Source organism: Erythrolamprus reginae, chromosome 13, assembly GCF_031021105.1.
Source record: "Erythrolamprus reginae isolate rEryReg1 chromosome 13, rEryReg1.hap1, whole genome shotgun sequence".
In the NCBI taxonomy this organism is placed as follows: domain Eukaryota; kingdom Metazoa; phylum Chordata; class Lepidosauria; order Squamata; family Dipsadidae; genus Erythrolamprus; species Erythrolamprus reginae.
Window position 1 is genome coordinate 4,243,835 of NC_091962.1, and position 25,880 is coordinate 4,269,714.

General features: G+C 45.8%; 1 protein-coding gene across 1 annotated transcript in view; it reads right to left on the reverse strand.

Annotated features, from left to right (window-relative positions):
• NRXN2 (neurexin 2) overlaps nucleotides 1-25,880 on the reverse strand; it is a 619,785-nt gene that overhangs the window by 46,200 nt on the left and 547,705 nt on the right. The window contains exon 16 of the mRNA XM_070766693.1: nucleotides 10,725-10,814. Coding sequence (XP_070622794.1) covers nucleotides 10,725-10,814 — 90 coding nt within the window. The remainder of the gene's footprint in view (nucleotides 1-10,724; nucleotides 10,815-25,880) is intronic.

Genomic DNA, 25,880 nt, shown 5'->3' on the forward strand with positions numbered 1-25,880 from the left:
ATCATGGGCTTTCCCAGGTATGCCCATGTCACTCCAACACTCCGCAGTCTGCATTGGTTGCCGATCAGTTTCCGGTCACAATTCAAAGTGTTGGTTATGACCTATAAAGCCCTTCATGGCATTGGACCGGAATATCTCCAGGACTGCCTTCTGCCGCACGAATCCCAGCGACAGATTAGGTCCCACAGACTTGGCCTTCTCTGGGTCCCGTCGACTAAACAATGTCGTTTGGCGGGTCCCAGGGGAAGAGCCTTCTCTGTGGCGGCCCCGACCCTCTGGAACCAGCTTCCCCCGGAAATTAGAACTGCCCCCACCCTCTTTGCCTTTCGTAAGCTCCTTAAAACCCACTTTTGCCGTCAGGCATGGAGGAATTGAGACATCTCCCCTGGGCCTATACAATTTATGTATGGTATGTTTGTGTGTACGTCTGCTTTAATAATGGGTTTTTTTAATGTTTTTAAATTATTAGATTTGTCTTGAATTGTTTTATTGTTGTTGTGAGCCGCCTCGAGTCTACGGAGCGGGGCGGCATACAAATCTAATAAAAAAATAAAATAAATGAATAAATAAGACTCGATCACCAGATTAATTGGAGTAACAAGGTCAAATCATAAAGCAGAGGGCGTCCTCGATTTACAGCGTATAAAATTTCCACTACTAAAGCAAGACATTTGTCAAATGAATTTCGCCCCAATGTACGACCGTTCTTTGCCGTTAAGTGAATTGCTGTTAATTCCTAAGTTAGTCACATGGTTGTTAAGTGAATCTGGCTTCCCCATTGACTTTGTTTGTCAGAAGGGTGTCCCAGGAGCCCGGCACATTGCGGCCGTCATAACTGTGAGTCAGTTGGCAAAGTGTGTGAATTTTGATCTCGTCAACATGGAGATGTGCAACTGACATAAGTTGACATAACTGACATAAAAACAGTCATAATCATACTTTTGTAACTTGGAACAGTCACTAAATGAACTGTCGTAAGTCATATATGAAATTATGGTAATAAGTTGTGGCGGTTGTTAAACAGGTCATCCCATGACTGTTCCTGATCTTACCAGCATTTTTTTTGCGTTTTATACAACTGTCCTTTGCCAAAATTTGCTGTGCGGTTCGTAAATGTGAGCTGGCGGGCAAGCACCCAAAATGTGACCACAGGATGATGTGTGTGTGTGTCTTTGTGTGTCTGTTGTGTGTACAGTGGTCAGAACTAGAAAGGCCACTAAGCGAATCATCATTAAATGGTCCTTAAATGAGGAGGACCTGTGACGTGCTATTGCAGCTTTCTGAGATAAGGCAGGATATAAGTGTGTGTGCATGCACACACAAACACACACACAGAGATATACATGCACAAACACACCTATTGTGCTATTCTAATATTGACGTTGTGCAAAATGCCCAGAAGGCCAAGAATCTGAACTCGGAACATAGTACATCACAGACCAAAAAAATGAAAGGTAAAACTAATTTATACCAAGCTCTCTACTAAAGCTTTCTGCAACTGTTGTTACTTTGTCTACTTGCAATCCTCGACTTACGATGATTCATTTAGTGACTGTTCAGAATTATGGTGGCATGGAGAAAAAGTGACTCATTAGGAGTGTTTTTCACACTTGCTGCCTTTTGTGGCGTCCCCGTGGTTCATGCGATTGAAATTCAGATGCTGGGCTGTAAGTGACTCACATTTATGACCGTTGTTTATGTCCCAAGGTCATGTGATCCCCTTCGTCGACCTTCTGACGAGCCAAGACAGATTTCTTAATAACTGTTTGACCAATTTAACAACGGCTGTGATTCACTGAACGTTGGTGGCCAGAGAGGTCGTAAAAATGGGACAAAGCTCACTTAACCGACGTCTCACTTAACAATGGAAATTTTGGTCGTAATTCGAGGTCTACCCACATTACTTTATTGTTTGTATGTACAGTAAGAGCTTTTGCACCAGAGACAAATTCTTTGGGTGTCCGGCCACATAGGGCCAATAAACGATTATAACCGTGGCATTATCCCCATGGCCACGGGATTGAAATTAAAGTTGACTCACAGTTATGACGCTTGCGGTATCCCGGGGTCATGTGATCACCGCTTGTAACCTTCCCTGCTGGATTCCCACGAGCAGGGGAAAGGACTGATTCGCTTAACAATTGCAGTGATTCACTGAACGACAGTAGCTGAACAGGTCATAAAATGAGGCGCAGCTCATTTAACAACTGCCTTGCTTAGCCCCCCCAAAAAATCTGTAATTGGTCATAATGTTGAGGACCCCCTTGGCTGGTTCCACACGTAGCCCTCGAACTTACAACAGTTCATTCAGTGACCGTTCCAAGGTACAACATCACTGAAAAAAAGTGACCAAGGACTGTTTTTCGTACTTATGGCCGTTTTTCACCTTACGACCACTGCAGCATCCCCCCCGCTGGGTCACATGATCCAAATTCAAATGCTTGACAACTGGTTCATGTTTATGACGGTTTCAGGGTCAAAGGGTCACACGATACCTTTAGTGACCGTCTGACAAGCAAAGTAACAGCCGTGTTACTGACTGAATGTGCAGCATTCGATCAGTATCACAGCAGCTCACATTAGAGAAACATCATTCAGCTGTGGCGAGGGGGGCGTTTGCCCAGGTTCGCCTGGTGCACCAGTTGCGGCCCTATTTGGACCGGGACTCACTGCTCACAGTCACTCATGCCCTCATCACCTCGAGGCTCGACTACTGTAACGCTCTCTACATGGGGCTACCTTTGAAAAGTGTTCGGAAACTTCAGATCGTGCAGAATGCAGCTGCGAGAGCAGTCATGGGCTTTCCCAAATATGCCCATGTTACACCAACACTCTGCAGTCTGCATTGGTTGCCGATCAGTTTCCGGTCACAATTCAAAGTGTTGGTTATGACCTATAAAGCCCTTCATGGCACCGGACCAGATTATCTCAGGGACCGCCTTCTGCTGCACAAATCCCAGCGACCAGTTAGGTCCCACAGAGTGGATCTTCTCCGGGTCCCGTCAACTAAACAATGCCGCTTGGTGGGACCCAGGGGAAAAGCCTTCTCTGTGGCGGCCCCGGCCCTCTGGAACCAACTCCCCCCAGAGATTAGAATTGCCCCCACCCTCCTTGCCTTTTGTAAGCTACTTAAAACCCACCTCTGCCGCCAGGCATGGGGGAACTGAGATAATCTTTCCCCCTTGGCCTTTACAATTTTATGCATGGTATGTCTGTACGTATGTTTGGTTTTTATATTAATGGGTTTTTAATCGTTTTTATTATTGGATTATTATTGTACGCTGTCTTATTATTGCTGTTAGCCGCCCCGAGTCTCCAGAGAGGGGCGGCATACAAATCCAATAAATAAAATAAATAAATAAAATAAATTCCAGGCAACTGCAAGTTCCGTGTTTTTGCTCTCTCCGGGCTTCTAGAGGCCTGGGGAGGCTGAAAAGCCCCCCCCCCCACCACCGGAGGTCCTCCAGAGGCCAGAAATGGTCCATTTCAAGTTGGGAAACGGACCATTTTTGGCCTCTGGAGGGCCTCGAGAGGCCATTTTTGCCCTTTCCAGGCTCCTAGAAAGGCTCAAAAGTCTGGGGAGAGCAAAAAAAAAATAGGTATTCCATTGCATGCTGGGAGCACGGGGGGTGTCACATGGAATTATGGGTGTGGGCATGCATGGCCCCCCCTTTTGGCAGGTGAACAAAAAAAGCTTCGTCATCACTGCTCTATACCAGTTTAGACAAATCCTTATAATCCTGTAGCGACGGAGCGCCTGCAACTTCTGGTGGCAAGTCTTTCCACTGGTTAATTTTCTCCTTCGCTCTAGGTTGGATCTCTCCTTGATTCGTTTCCATCCGTTGCTTTGTGTCGTGCCTTCTGGGGCTTTTGAAGAATGGGTTGACCCTCCCCTCTTCTTTGGGGCAGCCCCTGGTGATCTCGTAACAAAATACAGCTAGTTCTCCATTCACAGTACAGTGGTACCTCTACTTAAGAACTTAATTCATTCCGTGACCAGGTTCTTAAGTAGAAAAGTGTGTAAGTAGAAGCTGTTTTTCCCATAGGAATCAATGTAAAAGCAAATAACGCGTGCAAACCCATTAGGAAAGAAATAAAAGCTCGGAATTTTGGTTGGAGGAGGTGGAGGAAGAAGAGGAGGAGGACAGTCGCCGTCGAAGGAAGAAGGTGAGGGGAATCAAAAAACTCCAAAACTTTAAGGCTTAAAAAAAAAAGGTTGCCTCCCATACACTGCACCAGAGAGAGAGAAACTGGCCGGGTCTTCGTGCCGCTCTCAAATTTCCTGGGAAATTTTTCCGGGTTCGGATTCTTAAGTAGAGGCAAAAAAAAAATCTTGAACACCTGGTTCTTATCTAGAAAAGTTCTTAAGTAGAGGCATTCTTAGGTAGAGGTACCACTGTAGTTCCTCTTATATGTTTGTGTATTTACTGGGGATGCTAGATTCGCTTAACGACCGTGTGGCTAACTTAACGAGTCCTCGGAGAGGGGCGGCATACAAATCTAATAAATTATTATTCATTATTATTATTATTATTAACAACTGCTGTGATTCACTTAACAATAGTGGCCTGAAATGTTGTAAAAATGGGGCAAAACTCACTTTAGACAAACGTCTTGCTTAACGACATCCATTTTGGGCTCAATTGTGGTTGTACGTCGAGAGCTCCCTGTATTTCAGAAGGCCCAGAGTTTGGGGAAACAATTGTCGTTCTCCTTCTCCTAAAGCAACACGACTATTTCCACTCCTCAAACACAGATGTTGCCTTCACATCAGTAGCGGATTCTAATGGGTTGCTACCGGTTCGTTTGTGAGCGCACTCTCTTGTGTATGCGCAGAAGCATCCTGGGAAGGTGGGCGGAGCCTCCTGCCGCAGGTGCCCCCGGTTCGCAGGACAGGGGACGAACCAGGAGCAACCCACCGCGGCTTTCACACGCCTTAGATTGCACAACTGCCCCGTATGCAAACTCAGTCTACATCTGCAGGCATAGACGGTGCTTCCCTTGTTAACACCGTCCACGCCTGCAGCTTTTTCCTATGTCTCGCAGTATCTTTCTATCTGTTTTCTCACTGACACCAATATATGGCGAGTACAGTGGTACCTCGTGATACGAACCCCTCATCATACGAACTTTCCGAGATACGAACCCGGGGTTCGGAAATTTTTTGCCTCTTCTTCCAAACTTTTTCTGTCTTACGAACCCGCCGCCCGAACGCCGAACACGGAAGTACCGCAAAAATTCAGGTTCGGGTGGCCGCCGAGAAGCCCTGCCGCCCGGCTGTCGCCTTTTGAAACAGCCGGAGGGCTTCTCAGTCGGGCCGGTCGGGAGGCTCAAACAGAGGTGGGGAATCCCAATAGGGAATTCCATGGGTGGAGCTTTGACGTCACGAAGAAGTCCTTCCTGGAGTCCACGTTTCAGCCGGCCAGGAAGGACGTCTTCGTGACGTCAAAGCTCCGCCCATGGAATTCCCTGTTGGGATTCCCCACCTCCGTTTGAGCCTCCCGACCAGCTCGACAGCTCCGCGGCTCTTTTGCAAAGCTGACATAAGGGCGGCAGGGCTTCTCAGCGTCCTCCTGAACTCGAACGCCGAACCCGAACTTTTGCCGAACTTCCAGGTTTGGCGTTCGGGAGAACGCCGAGAACCCCCCCCCCCCCCGGCTGTTTCAAAAGGCGACAGCCGGGTGGCGGGGCTTTTCGGTGACCTCCCGAATGCTGAACCCGGAAGTTCGGCAAAAGTTCAGGTTTGGCGTTTGGGTTTGGGAGGACGCCGAGAAGCCCCCCGGCTGTTTCAAAAGGTGACAGCCAGGCGGCGGTGCCCAGCAGAGCACCATTTTTGCGGGGAGAGGGGTTTCTTGCACGCATTAATTGACTTTACATTGTTTCCTATGGGAAACATTGTTTCGTCTTACGAACTTTTCGCCTTACGAACCTCCCCCGGGAACCAATTAAGTTCGTAAGACGAGGTATTACTGTATTTCATTTCTTCCACTTGTTTTGGAATTTTTGCTTTTGAGATTCAAAGAAAAGTCATTGGCTGGGATTCTTGGTTCTCTTCGTCCAGGTTCTGCTGGGTGAAATGGGAAATTGTGAACGGGATGCACCCTTAGCCTGGGCTCAACCAGGAAATTTGCACACACCCCTCTTCTAAAATTTCAGAGGCAGCTGGCAGCAATAAACGGGAAACCCAGCTTCCTATGTATCCGCAAGGAACTCATTTGCAAATTCTATAAAAACTTTAGCACTTTGATGCCTGACCACCTTGCTGGGATAATATTGTTAAGTCCCCAGCCATTTTTCCTGCCCTGAATTCTTTTTTTTAGTTCCCTAACTGTGATCAATGGTGTGAATTCTCACACCTTTGAGGCTGGGAAACTTTCGATGTGAGCAGAAAGGCAGGTCTGATGCTCTTAAAACAGTTCTCTCCAAAGCGAGGGGGGGGGGAAATAAATTATATTAAATTAAAAAATACCTCCCCAAGTTTTTTATATATATATATATAAAAAAGTATACCAGGGTGATTCGACACAAAATGTAACCCTTCCCTGGTACAGAGCTGAAAGGATTGGATACTGTAGCCTAGAGGTTAATTCTCTGCCTTACAAGGCAAAGGTTGCAGGTTCAAATCCCAGTGAGGGTATGGCTAGCTGATGAGGCCAAAAAAAGGCCGAAATAGATCTATCCTAGTCTCCCTTAATTTTCAAATTCAGCAAAAAAACATTTGACACATACAGATAGAATTGTCGGCTATCAATAAAATTAACTGCCTTGGAAATGGCCCTGGGTTGGGCTGAGAGGCAAATAAGGAGCTGTGATGTTCCTTCAATACACCAGGGTGATTCGACACAAAAATATGTAACCCTTCCCTGGTGCAGAGCTGAAGGGATTGGATACTGTAGCCTAGAGGATAATTCTCTGCCTTACAAGGCAAAGGTTGCAGGTTCAAATCCCAGTGAGGGTATGGCTAGCTGATGAGGCCAAAATAAGGCCGAAATAGATCTATTCTAGTCTCCCTTAATTTTCAAATTCAGCAAAAACATGTGACATTATATATATATATATATAAACATTTTGAACCGGTTGTGTACCCCCTCTGCTTTGGGGAGGGGGGGTGAAAATAATTTTTCTTTCCAGCTTTGCAACCTTCCTGGAACGGTACAAAACAAGGACAAAATCCTGCTGTCCAAATGAGTTTAATCCTCACACATGTTTGGAAAGGGGCATGAAAATGGATTTGGGAGAGGGCGAGGCCAGCGTTTCGGTGAGACGGACATTTCCCTTGGGACCTACGAGGGAAAGGCCAAACCCCAACTGATTGGGGACTCATATTTGAGTCGGACCTGCTCTGGAGAAGCAGGGAAGGAGAGGAGCACCAAACAGCGAACCAGGGTGGTGGTGGTGTCGCAGATCCCTCCCCCCCGGAAGCCGTTTAAAGCTCCCCAACCGTAGTTGATAAGTGGCGACTAGAATCGCCATTAGATGAGGCGGCCAACGCTGAAGCACAGGAAGAAGTCATCTGGGTGAGAAACGACCGACATACACACACTCCACACCAAACATGTGGCCCTCTCACCTTGCTGGGGCATCAACCTCTTACCTCTGCACCCCCCCCCAAAAAGCCCCATCCTGCATCCCCCCCTCCTTGTGACGGAAAGAACAAAAAATGCATGGAAGAAATTTCTGTTTTGATAACAATAAAGAGTGACATACATTTATCCCGTGTCTTTCCCCTCGATCCCCCACATTCCTTCCCCAACCTTTATAAATACCCCCCCTCCTCTTTTCACATCCACCTGAATTTCTGCTGCTTTTTCTTCCCTTTCTCCCACTTTTCTCGTTCGATTTTGGTTTTGGTTTTGGTTACTCGGATGCTTTAGAAATCCCTTTAATTATGTTTTTACGAGGTTTGGTTTGGTAACTACAGCCTGTTTAAACACCATCAAGGCATCAACATTAAATATATATATATATAAATATATATACATTTAAAAAAGGTCCCTTTTCTGCCCGCCTCCGCCCCACCCTTTAGAATCATCAGCTGCCGATGATTATTAAGCCCTTCCGAATTTAGCGGTTAAAAAAGCGGTTTAGTACTTTGATTTGAGTTAAAAAGCACGTTAAAAGTGTGATTAGATGGTTAAGTTAGAATTTAGAAACGATCTTTTCTGTCCTTTGGGTTTGTTTGTTTTTCTTCTTTCTTTTTTTTTTTTTGCTCATTCCCCGCTGAGTTTAAAGCGTTAAAGGTGCAGCTCTCGTCCCAAATGGGTTAGATGCATCGTCCAAGGAATTTTAAGAAAGCGAGAGAGGTTTGTTAAGCCTCAAAGCTGGCGAGAAGAAGCAAAGAGGAAGATGGTGATGGTGACTCTACCTAGGGAAGCAGGCCAGTATGCTGACTTCTCGGTGGGGACCAAAAAAAACCCAGGGATCAACTCTGAGATGGATTCCTGCTTCATCCCACGCCTCACTGACCTGCTTAAATGTCCCAGGATTCTCACTCTATTCCCCTCCAGAAGTGTGAATTTTAACTTCTTAAAGCCCCAGCTGGCGTGACCACGGAGAGAATTCTGGGAAGTGAAGCCCACACACTCTAGAATCTCAGTAAGATTAAGATGGCTGGACTTCAATTCCCAGAATTCCTCAGCCAGTATTCTGGCTGGAGAATTCTGGGAGTTGATGTCCATCCATCTTAAAGTATTCTGGCTGGAGAATTCTGGGAGTTGAAGTCCATCCATCTTAAAACATGCTGGCTGGAGAATTCTGGGAGTTGTAGTCCATCTATCTTAAAGCATGCTGGCTGGAGAATTCTGGGAGTTGAAGTCCACCCATCTTAAAACATGCTGGCTGGAGAATTCTGGGAGTTGAAGTCCACCCATCTTAAAACATGCTGGCTGGAGAATTCTGGGAGTTGATGTCCATCCATCTTAAAGTATTCTGGCTGGAGAATTCTGGGAGTTGATGTCCATCCAGCTTAAAGTATTCTGGCTGGAGAATTCTGGGAGTTGAAGTCCATCCATCTTAAAACATGCTGGCTGGAGAATTCTGGGAGTTGTAGTCCATCTATCTTAAAGCATGCTGGCTGGAGAATTCTGGGAGTTGAAGTCCACCCATCTTAAAACATGCTGGCTGGAGAATTCTGGGAGTTGAAGTCCACCCATCTTAAAACATGCTGGCTGGAGAATTCTGGGAGTTGATGTCCATCCATCTTAAAGTATTCTGGCTGGAGAATTCTGGGAGTTGATGTCCATCCAGCTTAAAGTATTCTGGCTGGAGAATTCTGGGAGTTGATGTCCATCCATCTTAAAACATGCTGGCTGGGGAATTCTGGGAGTTGAAGTCCACCCATCTTAAAGCATGCTGGCTAGGGAATTCTGGGAGTTTAAGTCCACCCATCTTAAAGCAAGCTGTCTGGGGAATTCTGGGATTTGAAATCCACCCATCTTAAAACATGTTGGCAGGAGAATTCTGGGAGTTGAAGTCCACCCATCTTAAAGCATGCTGGCTGGAGAATTCTGGGAGTTGAAGTCCATCCACCTTAAAACATGTTGGCAGGAGAATTCTGGGAGTTGAAGTCCATCCATCTTAAAGTATTCTGGCTGGAGAATTCTGGGAGTTGAAGTCCATCCATCTTAAAGTATTCTGGCTGGAGAATTCTGGGAATTGTAGTTCACCCCTCTTAAAACATGTTGACTGGAGAATTCTGGGAGTTGAAGTCCATCGATCTTAAAGATGCTGGCTGGAGAATTCTGGGAGTTGAAGTCCATCCATCTTAAAGTATTCTGGCTGGAGAATTCTGGGAATTGTAGTTCACCCCTCTTAAAACATGTTGACTGGAGAATTCTGGGAGTTGAAGTCCATCGATCTTAAAAATGCTGGCTGGAGAATTCTGGGAGTTGAAGTCCATCCATCTTAAAGTATTCTGGCTGGAGAATTCTGGGAATTGCAGTTCACCCCTCTTAAAACATGTTGACTGGAGAATTCTGGGAGTTGAAGTCCATCGATCTTAAAGCATGCTGGCTGGAGAATCCTGGTAGTTGAAGTCCATCTATCTTAAAGCAAGTTGGCTGGAGAATTCAGGGAGTGGAAGTCCACCCATCTTAAAGCATGCTTTGTGACAAATGGCTTATTCCAAAAATCTGCCAGGCCTCAATGCATCTCCTTCCTTCCCTCCCACCCCTCTGTGTCCCACTCATGAGGGTCTAAGCACTCCCACGCCCGTGGTGTCAGTGCTACTAAACTGGACATGGCCTGCACTCCCTCTGCCTATCCAGGATTCCCCCTGTTCCACCGAAAATTCCATCCTATTTAGAGAGTCAACGGAGCCGATCCATCCACGGAGACTCAAATCATCTGGGCCAAAAGGTGTCTATTCTCTTGTAAGCTCCCCTGAGTCAATTGAGAAGGGCGGCATGGAAATCTAATTAAATAAAGTAAATAAAATAAAAGGTTGAATTGTGGCAACTGGGCCAAACGTTCCTTGGTTTGGTCCAATTGCCACGGTTTGACCATTAGAAACCAAACTAAAATCCTAGCCGGTAACTTTTCTCTTCCAATTTTGTCTTTGCTTTAGCCAGTCATGTGCGCCATCTCTCTCCAAAAATACCAAGGAAAGAAGGCCAGAAAAAAAGTGGCGTAGAAGCCAAAGGAAGAGGGCTGCACCTTTAACCCCTTTTAGTTTTTTTAAAACTTGCTTGTTGAGTTAACCGGAATTATTAATTATCGTTAATTACCTTTGTCGAGTAGCCATTCATCTACTACTCGACCGAGCCGATACGGTATTCTTTGTCTAGCAATCGCCAGCCGTTCATTATCAGTGTTCCCTTCAAAAAGTTTAGAAAGAGATTTGTAGACGGTTAAAGAGGAGGGGAAAAGAGAGAGAGGGAAATAAAGAACACCAAAAAAAGTTAAAAGAAAGGAAAAATAAAAGTTAAGAAGAAGAGAGAGAGAGAGAGATAAAAAAAGGAGACATATACGCCATCTGGAAGGTTAAAGTTCAGAGGTTAGCAAATTTAGAGAGGTCAGACTACTACTCCAAACAGCAATTTAAGCGTTGGATCAAAAATTAGCGGTTAAGTTTCCATTAATTCTTTTTTTTGGGGGGGTGGTTGGGTGGGGTTGGGTGGGGGAAGGGGGGATTTGTTAGGGGTGGGTTTAGCGAGTTTAGCCACAACGAATAAAAACACTAGTTATACGGTTTAGTTTAAGGGTTAGGATGAGCAGGATGGAAGTTAGAAGGCTTTATGCAACCCTGGGGGAAGAAACAAATTGTCCCCGGGGCCTGTTTTGGTTTTGGGTTTTTTTTTTTTTAAAGCAACAAATTAAATTCACTTTATTAGCCGACTTTAGTTTTCTACGTCACAAAAAAAATAACCGGTGGGAAAAGCAATGTTGCGCTGTTCAAACTTTCTCTCTCCCAAAAAGTTTTTCTTGGTAGGAGGCTCCATGTTGGTTTTCTCATTTTCAGTTTGGTTTAATTTAATTTAAAATTCTTTGCCCCGCCCCCAGTCGGTTCCCCTGCCTCTACCAACTCCGCCCAAAAGCATTCTCCCCCCTCCCCAGCCCACCATTCTGCAAACCCCCCCACCTTTCCCCTCCAAAATAAAAGACCCCCCCCCCTCCGCCTCTCGAGATTTCTCCCCGCTTTAGCCTCTGGGAAAGGGGGCAAGGGAATTGCGCAGTCTCAGCCATCAAAACAAACGAGGGAGGGGTGCAAAGGCTGGGGGTGAACCAGGTGTCTTGGGAAGGTGGGGCGACGGCAGGGCTGAACGAATCGGTGAACGCACCTGAGGTTGGGACACACCTTTGAAGGCCCCTCCCACCTGCCCTCCTCCAATCGTTTCTCCCGCTGTTGAAACAAAGTGGGTTAGAATCACACAGTGTCGACTGGTTGTTCTCCACATCTGCTGCCTTGGGGAGGCTTGAAATGAGAAGGGCCCCTGTGGAAGGTTCAAAGCTCAGTCCAATCCACCCCAACTTTTGGGGGAGAGGGACAGCTTGCCCCCCAATTTCAGCCCTCTGCTGTGTCAAAGGCTCAGTAGCTTCCAGAAGAGAAAAATGTGTTTTTAGCAAGAAACTGTTCAGCTGGGAACGCAATCCCTTCTCCCATTGCGCTCAGATCTTACCTCCCAAATTTCAGCCAATTGTAGCTGCTTACTTGATGCGTGCCCCCCCCCCCCAAATAATGCTGGGATTATAGAGAAGGCATGGAGTGGTGCGGTGGCCTAGAGATGGAGCTCTCACTTTACAATCAGGAGGTTGTGGTGTCGATCGTAGGTAGAGGCAGGTATTTCTCTCTCTCTGTAATGTAACTGATGAAGAAAACTCCATACTGGCAACGGGAAGGGCAATGGGCCAGTAAACACTCAGCTCCATTCAGTTGCCCAGACTCCACCCCAATGCAAGGGATGATGGGATCGTTCAAAAGAGATGATTAGAGAGGGCAGGCATAGAAGATTGGACCCGGGTGCAGACAACACTTTCCAAAGTTTTTCCATGGGGGAAAAAGAGCCTCACCTGCTTGTCCGTGCTTCTGGTTTCATTGACCTTACTAGGCCGGTGGAGCGGCTTCCTCTTTTGCCTGGTCAGAGGCAGAGAGGGAGCGCCATGGGAGCAGCCAAAATTTGGCACCAAGATATAAGCCAGGCGTCCGGCGGGATGGACTCCTGATCCTCAAAGTGGTCTGAAGGAAGCCACCGAGGCGAAGGAGAGTTTAAAAAATGGTGACACACACACACACACACAGAGGAAACAGGTTCGTCCGAGGGAAATATTTATTCACGCAGAGATGGTTGATGGAATTCCCTTCCAGAAGAGGTCGTGACAGCTGTCAGCCTGGATAGCTTCAAGGCAGGATTAGACAGATTCAGGGATGCCAAGTGTATCATAGAAATGGATGTCCAAGTGTGGCCTCTATGTTGATTGAGGCAGGCAGGATTCCCTTGGGTACCACTTGTTGGGGGTCAAGGGAAAGGGAGGGTTTTGCCTTCTCCTTCTGCTCAAGATCCCCATGGACAATTGGTGGGCCACTGTGGGCCACAGAATGCTGGACTCGATGGGCTTTGGTCTGATTCAGCAGGGCTCTTCTTAGGTTCCCAAAATGACATACCATCCTCATTCCTAGACTTTCTTGGTTATATGAATCCCCAAGCACTAAGGAAGACAGTGGAATGTCTTGCCTGCAGGAATCACTTTAAAACTGAAAAACACTATGTGAAAGGCCCAAAGGATGTAAAGGTTTGCCAATGATGTTATATAAGAGTGTTGTGTAATGGAGGATTGTCCTAAGAGGGGAAAGCCCAAAGAAGGGACAAATAAAGAAGTATAAATATATGGCATTTATCTCAGGGACATTGATACGTTTTCTTTTATGTCCTATGTCGCGCAGGTTCGTATAGAGTTTTTTTTAAAAACAAATAATAAAGATTTTTCTTTTATCCTTCTTCTGGGCTCCTGTTATTTTATCACCGATGGGCGCTCCATCATCCCTGGATGTTTTCAAGAGTCTAGAGACCGTCAATTATCTGAGACGGTATAGATTCTCCTGCTTCAGCAGGGGGCTGGACTAGAAGGCCTCCAAGGTCCCTTCTATTCTATTCTACAGGCGAACAAGTGCTGCTTCCCGACTGGGTGAAATATTTGTCGTGCAAGGGAACTGAGGGTTCATGTTTTACCAAGACCCCGACTTCTGGAAGAAAAGGATTTAGGGGTAGTGATTTCTGGCAGTCTCAAAATGGGTGAACAGTGCAGTCAGGCGGCAGGGAAAGCAAGTAGGATGCTTGGCTGCATAGCTAGAGGTATAACAAGCAGGAAGAGGGAGATTATGATCCCGCTATATAGAATGCTGGTGAGACCACATTTGGAATAATACTGTGTTCAGTTCTGGAGACCTCACCTACAAAAAGATATTGACAAAATTGAACGGGTCCAAAGACGGGCTACAAGCATGGTGGAAGGTCTTAAGCATTAAACGTATCAGGAAAGACTTCATGAACTCAATCTGTACAGTCTGGAGGACAGAAGGAAAAGGGGGGACATGATCGAAACATTTAAATATGTCAAAGGGTTAAATAAGGTCCAGGAGGGAAGTGTTTTTAATAGGAAAGTGAACACAAGAACAAGGGGACACAATCTGAAGTTAGTTGGGGGAAAGATCAAAAGCAACATGAGGAAATATTATTTCACTGAAAGAGTAGTAGATCCTTGGAACAAACTTCCAGCAGACATGGTAGATAAATCCACAGTAACTGAATTGAAACCTGCCTGGGATAAACATAGATCCATCCTAAGATAAAATACAGAAAATAGTATAAGGGCAGACTAGATGGACCATGAGGTCTTTTTCTGCCGTCAGTCTTCTATGTTTCTACGTTTCTATGGAGGCAGAGCAAGATAAGGGGATCTTAAATGAGAACCACGGAGGAAGCCACGTTCGAAAGAAGTAGCAGCCGCCGTCAAAAATCTCCTGGGGTCAGGGACAGTTTGACGGATGGATGAGGAGGCCGGCAAGAGCAGCCAAAAAAGACAAAGTTGGAAGGTTTGATGATTCCCCCAAAGATGTATAGATCTTCCATTACGACTGGACACAGACGTGTCTTCTAGAATACGAGGGAAATGGTGCAGGAACGAAGGTGAGAAACCAGATAGACAAGCGCGCTGTCTTCCTTGGCTGATCTGTCCCTCCTTTCTGTTTTGGGAAGAATATTTCTCCGGAAGAAAATAATAAAATGATTTTGGGGGAGTGGGAAATAGGATAGAAAAGCAGCCTTTCTACAGCTTACTTTCCTTCCATCGGAGGGTGTGGGTGGGAGTTTGTGCGTATCGTGATTTAATTCAGATTTTTATCAAGCTGGGGCCCTGTGGATAAGCTGAGAACGGCATTAATCTGTCTCCGCTAGGAATCAAGACGATTCGGGAGCAATCGCCTGTCACCTTCCCCTATCTTTCTTTTCCTTCCTCCCTTCCCTCCCTTATTTTTTTCTCCTTCGCCTTCCTTCCTTCCTTTCTTTCTTTCTTCCTTCTTCCTTCCATCCTGTCTGTTTCTTCCTGCCTGCCTTCTCCCTCCCTCCCTCTCTCTCTTCTTTTTCTCCCCTTCTCTCCCTCCCTTCTTTATTTCACCTTCCTTTCCTTCCTTATTTCTTTCTTGCTTTCTGCCTCCCTTCTTCATTTCCTTCCTTCCTCCTCCCACTCCCTTCTTTATTGCTCCTTCCTTTCTTTCCTTCCTTCTTTTTTCCTTTCTTGTTCCTTCCCTCCCTCCCTTGTTTCTTCTTCTCCCTCCTTTCATTTTTTCCTTCTTTCCTTCTTTGTCATAATCTTCCTTTCTTCCTCCCCTGCCCTCTATTCTTTCTTTCTTTCTTTCTCTTCCTTCCTTCCTTGTTCCTTCCCTCCCTCCCTCCCTTGTTTCTTCTTCTCCCTCCTTTCATTTTTTCTTATTTCCTTCTTTGTCATAATCTTCCTTTCTTCCTCCCCTGCCCTCTATTCTTTCTTTCTTTCTTTCTTTCTTTCTCTTCCTTCCTTCCTTGTTCCTTCCCTCCCTCCCTCCCTTGTTTCTTCTTCTCCCTCCTTTCATTTTTTCTTATTTCCTTCTTTGTCATAATCTTCCTTCCTTCCTCCCCTGCCCTCCTTTCTTTCTTTCCTTCCTTCCTTGTTCCTTCCTTCCCTCCCTCTCTTGTTTCTTCTTCTCCCTCCTTTCATTTTTCCTTCTTTCCTTCTTTGTCATAATCTTCCTTCCTTCCTCCCCTGCCCTCTATTCTTTCTTTATTTCTTCCTTCCTTCCTTCCTTCCTCCCTTGTTCCTTCCCTCCCTCCCTTGTTTCTTCTTCTCCCTCCTTTCATTTTTTCTTATTTCCTTCTTTGTCATCATCTTCCTTCCTCCCCTGCCCTCCTTCGTTCCTTCGTTCCTTCCTTCCTTCCTTCCTTCCTTCCTTCCTTCCTTCCTTCCTTCCTCTCTCCTCTTCCATTTCCTTCTCTGGCTCCAAGCAGTGTTGATGGAATGTCTTTCAGCCAAGCCTTGGCATGTGCTTTCTCTGTAGTGGGCAAGAGAATTGCCTGGTCTTGGCCAGGAAATTAAGGTCCAGCCTCTCCCTCCTCCTTCCTGCAAACCCCACTCCTTTCTAGCAGTGATAATGTTACCTAGTTGGGTTATGGAATGTCTGGAAGAAAACAACTAAGGCCCCATAGTCTTCTTCCTCCTATTCCCTCTCTCCTTCCCTTCTAGCCCTGATGACATTACCTAGTTGGTCTGCAAGAAAACCCCCAAACTCAAGAGAGATCCCACAATTCAACTGCAAAGACCCTAATCGGCCGCTTGGAGGCAGTAATGGCGTGCCACCCCCACGGGGGGGGGGCACAATCGGGGTAGTAAGATTATGCACTATTTATTGAACACTTATTCGTTTTTTTTATTGTCCTTCCTTCTCTAGTACCTAGCATGATCCTTAATTACTTTTAAAGTAGGAAATAATTAAACAGCATGCTTTTACCCATAAACGCTTTAATCATTTCCCATTATCTAGAACTGAACTTTTATAGCAAGGAAAGAAAATCGAGCTACTTGCCTAATCTGTTATCCTACTGAACCTTGTGGGTTCGGTTCAAGACCTTTAAAATGTGGCTGTGCTCCTCAACAAATAACGCTGTCTATCATTTGCCCTTTTTTGTGGGTATTCAAATAATGGGACTTAATCCACTGAAAAAGAGGCCAAGCACCTATTTGAAAAGTTATCTTGGTCGGCAAGCCCCTCCCATCCCAGTCACATGACCTTTAAGCCACCACTGGTCACATGATTGTCAATAATTTAATAATGATAATTTATTAGATTTGTATGCTGCCCGTCTCCGAGAACTCCCACCTGATCACAAGCCACTCCCACCTGATCACATGGCCGGTAAGCCACTCCTACCCGGCCACATGACCATCAAGCCACACCCACAGTGTGGCAGTAAAAGTTTTGGTAGCCAATCACTGGCTGGGAGGTATGCGGCAGAAGGACGTCCTGTACATATTAAGCCATGTAGGGCTTTGAAGGTGATAACCAACACCTTGAATTGCATCCATCAACCAAAGTTGCCAAGTTTGAAGGCCTAAAGGTAAAAATTTTGGGGGGTCTGGTGATGAAATCACAGAGTTGGGTAGTGTATTCCAGGTATTGACCACTCTATTGCTGAAGTTAATAATAATAATAATGATAACAACAGAGTTGGAAGGGACCTTGGAGGTCTTCTAGCCCAACCCCCTGCTTAGGCAGGAAACCCTACACTACTTCAGACAAAAGGGTTATCCAACATCTGCTTAAAAACTTCCAGTGTTGGAGCATTCAAGGACAACTCCATCTGTCCGTCCATTACCCTGGGGGGAGAATCACTGGCCCCCTCAGAGAAGGTTCGCAACTTGGGCGTCCTCCTCGATCTATAGCTCACATTAGAGAAACATCTTTCAGCTGTGGCGAGGGGGATGTTCGCCCAGGTTCGCCTTGTGCACCAGTTGCGACCCTACTTGGACCGGGAGTCACTGCTCACGGTCACTCATGCCCTCATCACCTCGAGACTTGACTACTGTAATGCTCTCTACATGGGGCTACCTTTGAAAAGTGTTCGGAAACTTCAGATCGTGCAGAATGCAGCTGCGAGAGCAATCATGGGCTTTCCTAAATATGCCCATGTTACACCAACACTCCGCAGTCTGCATTGGTTGCCGATCAGTTTCCGGTCACAATTCAAAGTGTTGGTTATGACCTACAAAGCCCTTCATGGCACCGGACCAGATTACCTCAGGGACCGCCTTCTGCTGCACGAATCCCAGCGACCAGTTAGGTCCCACAGAGCGGATCTTCTCCAGGTCCCGTCAACTAAGCAATGTCGCCTGGCGGGACCCAGGGGAAGAGCCTTCTCTGTGGTGGCCCCGGCCCTCTGGAACCAACTTCCCCCAGAGATTAGAACTGCCCCCACCCTCCTTGCCTTTCGTAAACAACTTAAAACCCACCTCTGCCGCCAGGCATGGCGGAATTGAGATCCTCTTCCCCCTAGGCCTTTACAATTCTATGCATGGTATGTATGTATGTATGTATGTTTGGTTTTTTTGTATTAATGGATTTTTAATCATTTCTAATACCAAATTACTATTGTACACTGTTTTATTGTCGCTGTTAGCCGCCCCGAGTCTCTGGAGAGGGGCGGCATACAAATCCAATAAATAAATAAATAAATAAATTCGCAACTTCTGGAGGCAAACTGTTCCAAGTATTAATTGTTCTCGCTGTCAGGAGATTTCTCCTCAGTTCTGAGTTGCTTCTCTCCTTGTTTAGTTTCCACCCATTGCTTAGCTTCCCAGGGATAAATCTCCATTTTTAGTTCCTCCACGGCTGAGACTACAATAAAACTCAAGAGACCCCTTCCTGGGGAGGGGGGTAGGTTAGGGGGAAGGGAAGGGAGGTAGGGCGAGGGGTGTTCCCCTTCCCAACTTCTCACTCTGCGCCACCATTCGTCCCCCTAATTAGAGAGGGAGAAACCAGGGGACTTTTCATGCTCTCATTAGCTTCTGTACTAACTAGCCGATTAACATCTTTTTAATTAAAAATACGCCATCCTCGGAAAGTGACCGGAGTCTGTAATTAGGATCCGGCTCTACACTGAAATTTCACAGCGGGGTGTGTGTGTGTCTTATCTGTTGGGACTGGGAGGGAACACATTCGTTGCCGGTCCGCCTTTGAACTCGCGCAACACAATGAGCTCAACAAATCAAAGAAAAGAAGACATTCTCGTCGAAGGCGGAAGCGCTGTTGATGCGCAACCATCAGTGCTTCGGCGGGGGCCTTCCAGGCAAGGAGGATGGGGGGGGGGATGCTGTCAATCAACCCAGTGGTTTAGAAAAAGGAGGTTTGCACAAAAGCAAGGAAGATGATTAGGGCCCCCCAAGACTAAAACGTAGGAAGGACAGTTGCAAGATTTGGGTACAGCCAGCCTAGAGGTAAAGAGATTAAAAAAGGACTGGTGGTGACATGATAGCAGCCTTCTAGTATTTGAGGGGCTCCCCAAAAGAGGAGGGGGGTCAACTTATTTTCCAAAGCACCAAGGCAGGAGAAGAAGCTACGGACGGAAACTAATTGGGAAGGGAGCAACCTGGGGCTTCCTGATAGTGATAACAATGAACCAGTAAAATATTTACTGACCCCTCACATCCTGGACACAAATTGTTTCAACTCCTACCCTCAAAACGTCGCTACAGAGCACTGCACACCAAGACAACTAGACACAAGAACAGTTTTTTCCCGAACGCCATCACTCTACTAAACAAATAATTCCCTCAACACTGTCAGACTTTCTACTAAATCTGCACTTCTATTCTACTAGTTTTTCTCATCATTCCTATCACCCATTTCCTCCCATGTTGACTGTATGACTGTAACTTGTTGCGTATATCCTAAGATTTTTATTAATATTGCTTCTTCATTGCTTATTTGACCCCTATGACAATCATTAAGTGTTGTATCACATGATTCTTGACAAATGTGTCAAATTTTATTTTATGTACGCTGAGAGCATCTGCACCAAGACAAATTCCTTGTGTGTCCAATCACACTTGGCCAATAAAAATTCTATTCTATTCTGTTCTGTTCTATTCTATGAACGGTTCCTTCAAGAGATTGTGGGTGCTTCAACACTGTAGGTTTCCAACCAGAAATTGGACAGCCATTTGGTCTCCTGCTTGAGCAGAGGGTTGGACTAGAAGACCTCCAAGGCCTTTTCCAACTAGAAGATCTCCAAGGCCTTTTCCAACTCTTTGTTATTCGGAAACTGCCAGTCTGTAGCTCACTTTAACAATCATCAAAAAAACCTCTCGACCCCTAGATGATTTGTTGAAATCTTGCACGCTGCTAGGAACACCCTAGGCCCGGGCTGGAGAACCTATGGGATGCATTCCACAGGTGGCACATGGAGCCATGTTTGCTGACGTGTGAGCTGTTGCCCTAGCTGAGCTCCAAGACACCGGCGAGCTGATTTTCGGCTCACACGGAGGTTCTGGAAGGCATTTTCAGCCCCCAGAGGGCTTTTGGGCAGGCGGGGGTAGATGCTTTCACGCTCCCCAGGCTCCAAGAAAGCCTCTGGAGGCTGGAAGGGCAAAAAACGGGCCTAATGGGAAAACTGGAAGTCAGAAAATGGCTGTTTTCAGCCTCCAGAGGGCCTCCAGGGGCAGGGGAAGCCATTTTTCCTCTCCTCAGACTCCACAAAAGCCTCTGGAGGCTGGGAGGATGAAAAACAGGCCTAACAGGCTGACCAGAAGTCAGGAAATAGCTGTTTCCGGCCTCTGGAGGGCCTGAGGGGCAGGGGAAGCCATTTTCGCTCTCCTCAGGCTGCTGGGAGGGTGAAAAATGGGCTTAATGGGCTGACGAGAAGTCAGGAAATGGCTGTATTTGGCCTTTGGGAGGCAGGGGAAGCCATTTTCGCTCTCCTCGGGCTCCAAAAATGCCTCTGGAGCCTGGAAGGGTGAAAAACGAACCTAACGGGAAAACCAGAAGTTAGGAAATGCCTGTTTCTGGCCTCCAGAGAGCCTCCAGGGGCAGGGGAAGCCATTTTTGCTCTCCTCGGGATCCACAAAAGCCACTGAAGGCTGGGAGGGTGAAAAACAGGCCTAACAGGCTGACCAGAAGTCAGGAAATAGCTGTTTCCGGCCTCTGGAGGGCCTGCAGGGGCAGGGGAAGCCATTTTTGCTCTCCTCAGGCTGCTGGGAGGGTGAAAAATGGGCTTAATGGGCTGATGAGAAGTCAGGAAATGGCTGTTTTTGGCCTTTGGGAGGCAGGGGAAGCCATTTTCGCTCTCCTCGGGCTCCAAAAATGCCTCTGGAGCCTGGAAGGGTGAAAAACGAACCTAACGGGAAAACCAGAAGTTAGGAAATGCCTGTTTCTGGCCTCCAGAGAGCCTCCAGGGGCAGGGGAAGCCATTTTTCCTCTCCTTGGGATCCACAAAAGCCACTGAAGGCTGGGAGGGTGAAAAACAGGCCTAACTGGCCAACCAGAAGTCAGGAAATAGCTGTTTCCAGCCTCCGGAGGGCCTGCAGAGGCAGGGGAAGCCATTTTCACTCTCCTGAGGCTTCACAAAAGCCTCTGGAGCCCAGGGAGGGTGAAAAACAGACCTAACAGGCCGACCAGAAGTCAGGAAATAGCTGTTTCCGGCCTCCGGAGGGCCTGCAGAGGCAGGGAAAGCCATTTTCACTCTCCTGAGGCTCCACAAAAGCCCCTGGAGCCCAGGGAGCGTGAAAAACCGGCCGAATGCTGACCAGAAGTCAGGATATGGCTGTTTCTGGCTTACAGAGGAGAAATGAAAAGAGAAAATGCAGCAAAGGGGAGTCATAAACAGACATGAAAACATTGAGAGTGGAGGGTGATTTGGCCATTGTCTAGCAAGGGAGTCCTCTTACCTCTTCTCCTGCCATTAAAGATACATATCTACAAGCTAGGTCCCTTAAACTATCTAAGTCAGAGGTCTTCAAACTGGGAAACTTTAAGACTTGTGGATTTCAACTCCCAGAATTCTCCAGCCAGCATAGGTGGTAGTCCAATGCTGACCTCATCAGCGTTGCTGGCTGGAGAATTCTGGGAGTTGAAGTCCACAAGACTTACCAAGTTGCCAAGGTTGGGGACCCCCGATCTAAGTCCTTAGTAGTGGTGTTTCTGAGAGGTGAGGGAAATGCCCTCTGCACATCCTCCAGAGGCGTATCTCTCAGAACTCTGCGAAGCTACATTTGAGCCTACAACCTCTTTCACGTTTTAAGGCTCTTTTGTTGTGGGGTGGGGGGCGTAGAGGTGTTGGAAAGACACATTGTCTCCCAAGGGTGGTTGCATTCACACAACCTGCATTGCCAGAATGCACAAAGTGGGGCATGTTTCGAACTCGGGTTATCAGGGTACAGTATGCACCCAGAAATCGTGGTTTATGCACGGACCTGTGCTTGTAGGAACGCAAACACCAGGGACTTTCTCCCTGCCTCTGAACAAAAGGTGGGGGGAGGGAAACCTGCAGATTTGGTGGGGGGGGAAGCAGGTACTGTATTTTCTTGAGGTTCTTCAAAAAACATTATGCTGGGATTTTGTAAATCAGTGGAATTGGGACAAAGGGGCCCATTAGCTTTTCAAATGAAGAGCATCTCTAGTGGGGATTGGAGGCCAGTTGTATTCATTTTAATTGGTTAATTAGCCAATCAATCATGGAAGGGCACAGCAATTAATCAATCAAGTGTCTTAGGAGCTGCCCTCTCTGGTGCTGGCACTGCCCACCAAGGGAGGGAGGGAAGGAAGGAAGGAATGAAGAAGGAAAGGAAAGGATAAATAAAGAAGGGAGGGAGGCAAGGAAGGAAGGAATATGGAAACAAAGAAAGAAGGAATGAAAGGAAAGAAGGATAAATAAAGAAGGGAGGGAGGGAGGCAAGGAAGGAAGGAATAAAGAAGGAAGGAAAGAAGGAAGGAAGGGAAGGAAGTTAGGAAAAATAAATAAGAAAGGGAGGCAAGAAAGGAAGGAAGGAATAAGGAAGGGAAAGAAGGAATAAGGAAGGAAACAAAAGAAATAAAAAAGCAGGGAGGGAGGCAAGCAAGCAAGGAAGGAATATGGAAGGAATAAGAAAGGGGGGAATAAGGAAGGAAAGAAAGAAGGGAACGAAGGAGAAATAAAGAAGGAAAGGTGGGAGGGAGCCAAGAGAGGGAGGAAAGAAGGAATAAGAAGAAGAAAGGAAAGAAAGGTGAAATTAAGAAGGGAGGGAAGAAATAAATAAAGATTATGACATAGAAGGAAAGAAGGAAAAAAGGAAAGCGAAGGAGGAAAGGAAGGAGAAATAAAGAAGGGAAGGAGAGAGGCAAGGAAGGGAGGGAGGAGAAATGAGGAGGGAGGCAAGAAAGGAAGGAAGGAATAAGGAAGGAAAGAAAGGTGAAATAAAGAAGAGAGGGAGAGAGAGGAAAGAAAGAAGAAGAAAGAAAGAGAGGGAGGGAGGGAAGGAGAAGGCAGGCAGGAAGAAACAGACAGGATGGAAGGAAGAAGGAAGAAAGAAAGAAAGGAAGGAAGGAAGGAGAAGGAGAAAAAAATAAGGGAGGGAAGGGAGGAAGGAAAAGAAAGATAGGGGAAGGTGACAGGCGATTGCTCCCGAATCGTCTTGATTCCTAGCGGAGACAGATTAATGCCGTTCTCAGCTTATCCACAGCTTGATAAAAATCTGAATTAAATCACGGTACGCACAAACTCCCACCCACACCCTCCGATGGAAGGAAAAATAAGCTGAAAGAAACGCTGCTTTTCTATCCTATTTCCCACCCCCCAAATCATGATACTTCCCACTCCCCCCAAATCATTTCACTATTTCCTGAAGGAGAAATATTCTTCCCAAAACAGAAAGGCATTGCAGATCAGTCCCAGTTGGCGTGTCCAAAGGAATTTAACAATCCCTGATGACTTGCTTTTATTTATATATATTTTTTTCAGAATACAAGGCCTGTAATCCCATTTAGGATTGGGATTCTGAACCCCCCAAATTGCCTCCTGCCACCTATTCCCCTCTGGACCCTGCAGTGTCTTCTCACTAAACATTTATCACTTTCAAGCATTCCTCTCCTCTTGCCTCTTTAATGTTGTGGTTCAGCCTGAGGCAGATCAAAGACCAGCTGCGTCTCTGCTGGCTCCATGCCCGGAGGAGGCTGACAGCGAAGAGGAGGGGGCTGAGCAGTCGGACGGGGGAGAGTCCAGTCAGGAATGTGACGAGGAAGAACAGCATGGGAGCCCCGGGGAGGGGCTCTCCCCTGGCAGTAGCTTGGAGTCATTAGGTGACGAAGCACAAGCTGTCATTGGCATGCGACAGAGACGTTTAGATCAAAGGAAGGAGCAATTAAGGAAATATTATCAGCATTGAATAAGGAACACCAGGGCTTGGGTGTGGTCCTCATTATAAGGCAGGCAAACTCTTGAAGCCATGTGGAGTGTTATCAGTTTGGAGTTCCTGTAACCTGCATTGTTTCTCGGCGTCTCTGTTCCTGGCTTGTGGCCCAGCAGTCTTGAAGAACCGTGGGAGGTGTATGTTTGTTATCTACAGCCTCGTCTTGGCAGCAAGAATCCTATGATGATTGCATGGACAATTGCCTTCGTGTATATATTTGGAGTTGCAGTGTTTCCCTGCTTTGTAAGGACATTTTCTGTTAGCTTCGTTTGCCTTGAACATTATAAAACTGTATTTGAATTTTACCAGTGTGTCTGGCTTATCTTTTTGGGTTGGTCATAGCTTCCGGAGTGACCCAGACAGAACATTTAAGGGGAGGGGGTCTTAAATATTTTGCCCTCCCCACGCAGGCTGAAACAGATTCAGGCTTATTTTTAAAAAGACCAGATAAAAAAATGGCTTTCGGCCGAGAGGCCGGCCATACAGAAAAAGAGAAACAAGCCACCGAGTCCTTCTTCCCGGCTTAATGTAACGGCAAACGGATAATTTGGGAGATTGAGAGAGAGAGGAAGGAATTGAGAAAAAAAAAAGGTGTCAGAAAGCGTCGGAGAATAATGTCACTCTGGTGTTAATTAACTGATTTCAAAGAATAGCGTCGCCATCGGGCCGAGCACCCCGTCCCACTTTGTAATTTTTTTTTCCCGAATGAAAGGAAGGAAAATTCTGAACTAATTATTATTATTTTTTTGTTGCGTCTTCCAAAGAAAGGTGCAATAATCTTGTGGTTTCTTACAAACCATAAAACCAATTTCAGAGGTCTTCCTCTTTTCTTTTTTGGTGATTCACCGCGGTGCCGGTGAGCTGTTTTCTGTCGACTCCATCCTTAAGGCTATGAGAAAGATCCTCCCCACTTCGTTGGCGAGATCAAGGCGTCTCCTGTCAGGGAGGTTTCAGTTGGGGGTTGGACTTGATGACCTCGCGGAACCCTTTTAGGTTGAAGATTCCATTCTAGCCTTGTCATGGAATGGTGGTGCCAAGACCACGGGGATTTTTTTAAAAACAACAACTGGATTTTGTCTCCATAAAATGTGCTTATTTCACCTGTATATAGAAACATCTATAAAATTTGGAACACTTTTTAGGAATGGTTTAGAACTAAGGAAACTGAATATTATAAAGTTTGGGATAAAGTCTACGATTGGTTGAACAGAAGATTAAGGAATAATTAAACAACTAAAATATTATATAGAACTAAATAGCTAAAAAATTGCAAATAATAGGAAATATAAGTATATGTTTCTTTGTATGATATGATTTGCAAAGGTTTTTCTCTGGAAACCTCTGATAAGAGCGGAGCGGTAATAACTCCTATATTTTGTTATATGTTTGTCGTTCTCTTATATGAATGTTGGTGTCTTGTTTTGTCTTAATTAAAAAAAAGAACTAAAGAAAAAACAAAACTAGAATACAGTGATATCTCAGTTATAAAAGTAAGAAAATTTAAATTTGTTCAATGTATAATTTTCTTAAAATGGTAATTGATAGAATGTATGATTTGTATTAACTGAAATATTGTAATAATGATAGAAATAAGGGGGTAGAAAGCCAAACAAGACTGTGTATAAAACAAATAACCCATGTAATCTTTATTGCCGATAGAAACAGCTGTAAGAAAACCCTTGTTGATATAGTTTACCAAATAGCAATGAGACTTTAGTGTATATATGTTTTTCTTGTTGTTTGTCTATATTGCTTTGTTGTTGTTGTTGTTGTTGTTGTTGTTTTCTTATTGTATTTTTCCTTTGTACTGTTTTTATAGTATATAATTCAATAAAAAATATTTTTTTAAAAGCAAACATCCACGTGGCTTGCTATGGCCGCAGCTGAACCAAAAAATGGATTTGGATTTGCTGGCTAGAATCCCTCTTGGCCAGATAACTCAATGCCCTTCCATTGGGTGACATGATGCCAACCCTCAAGGT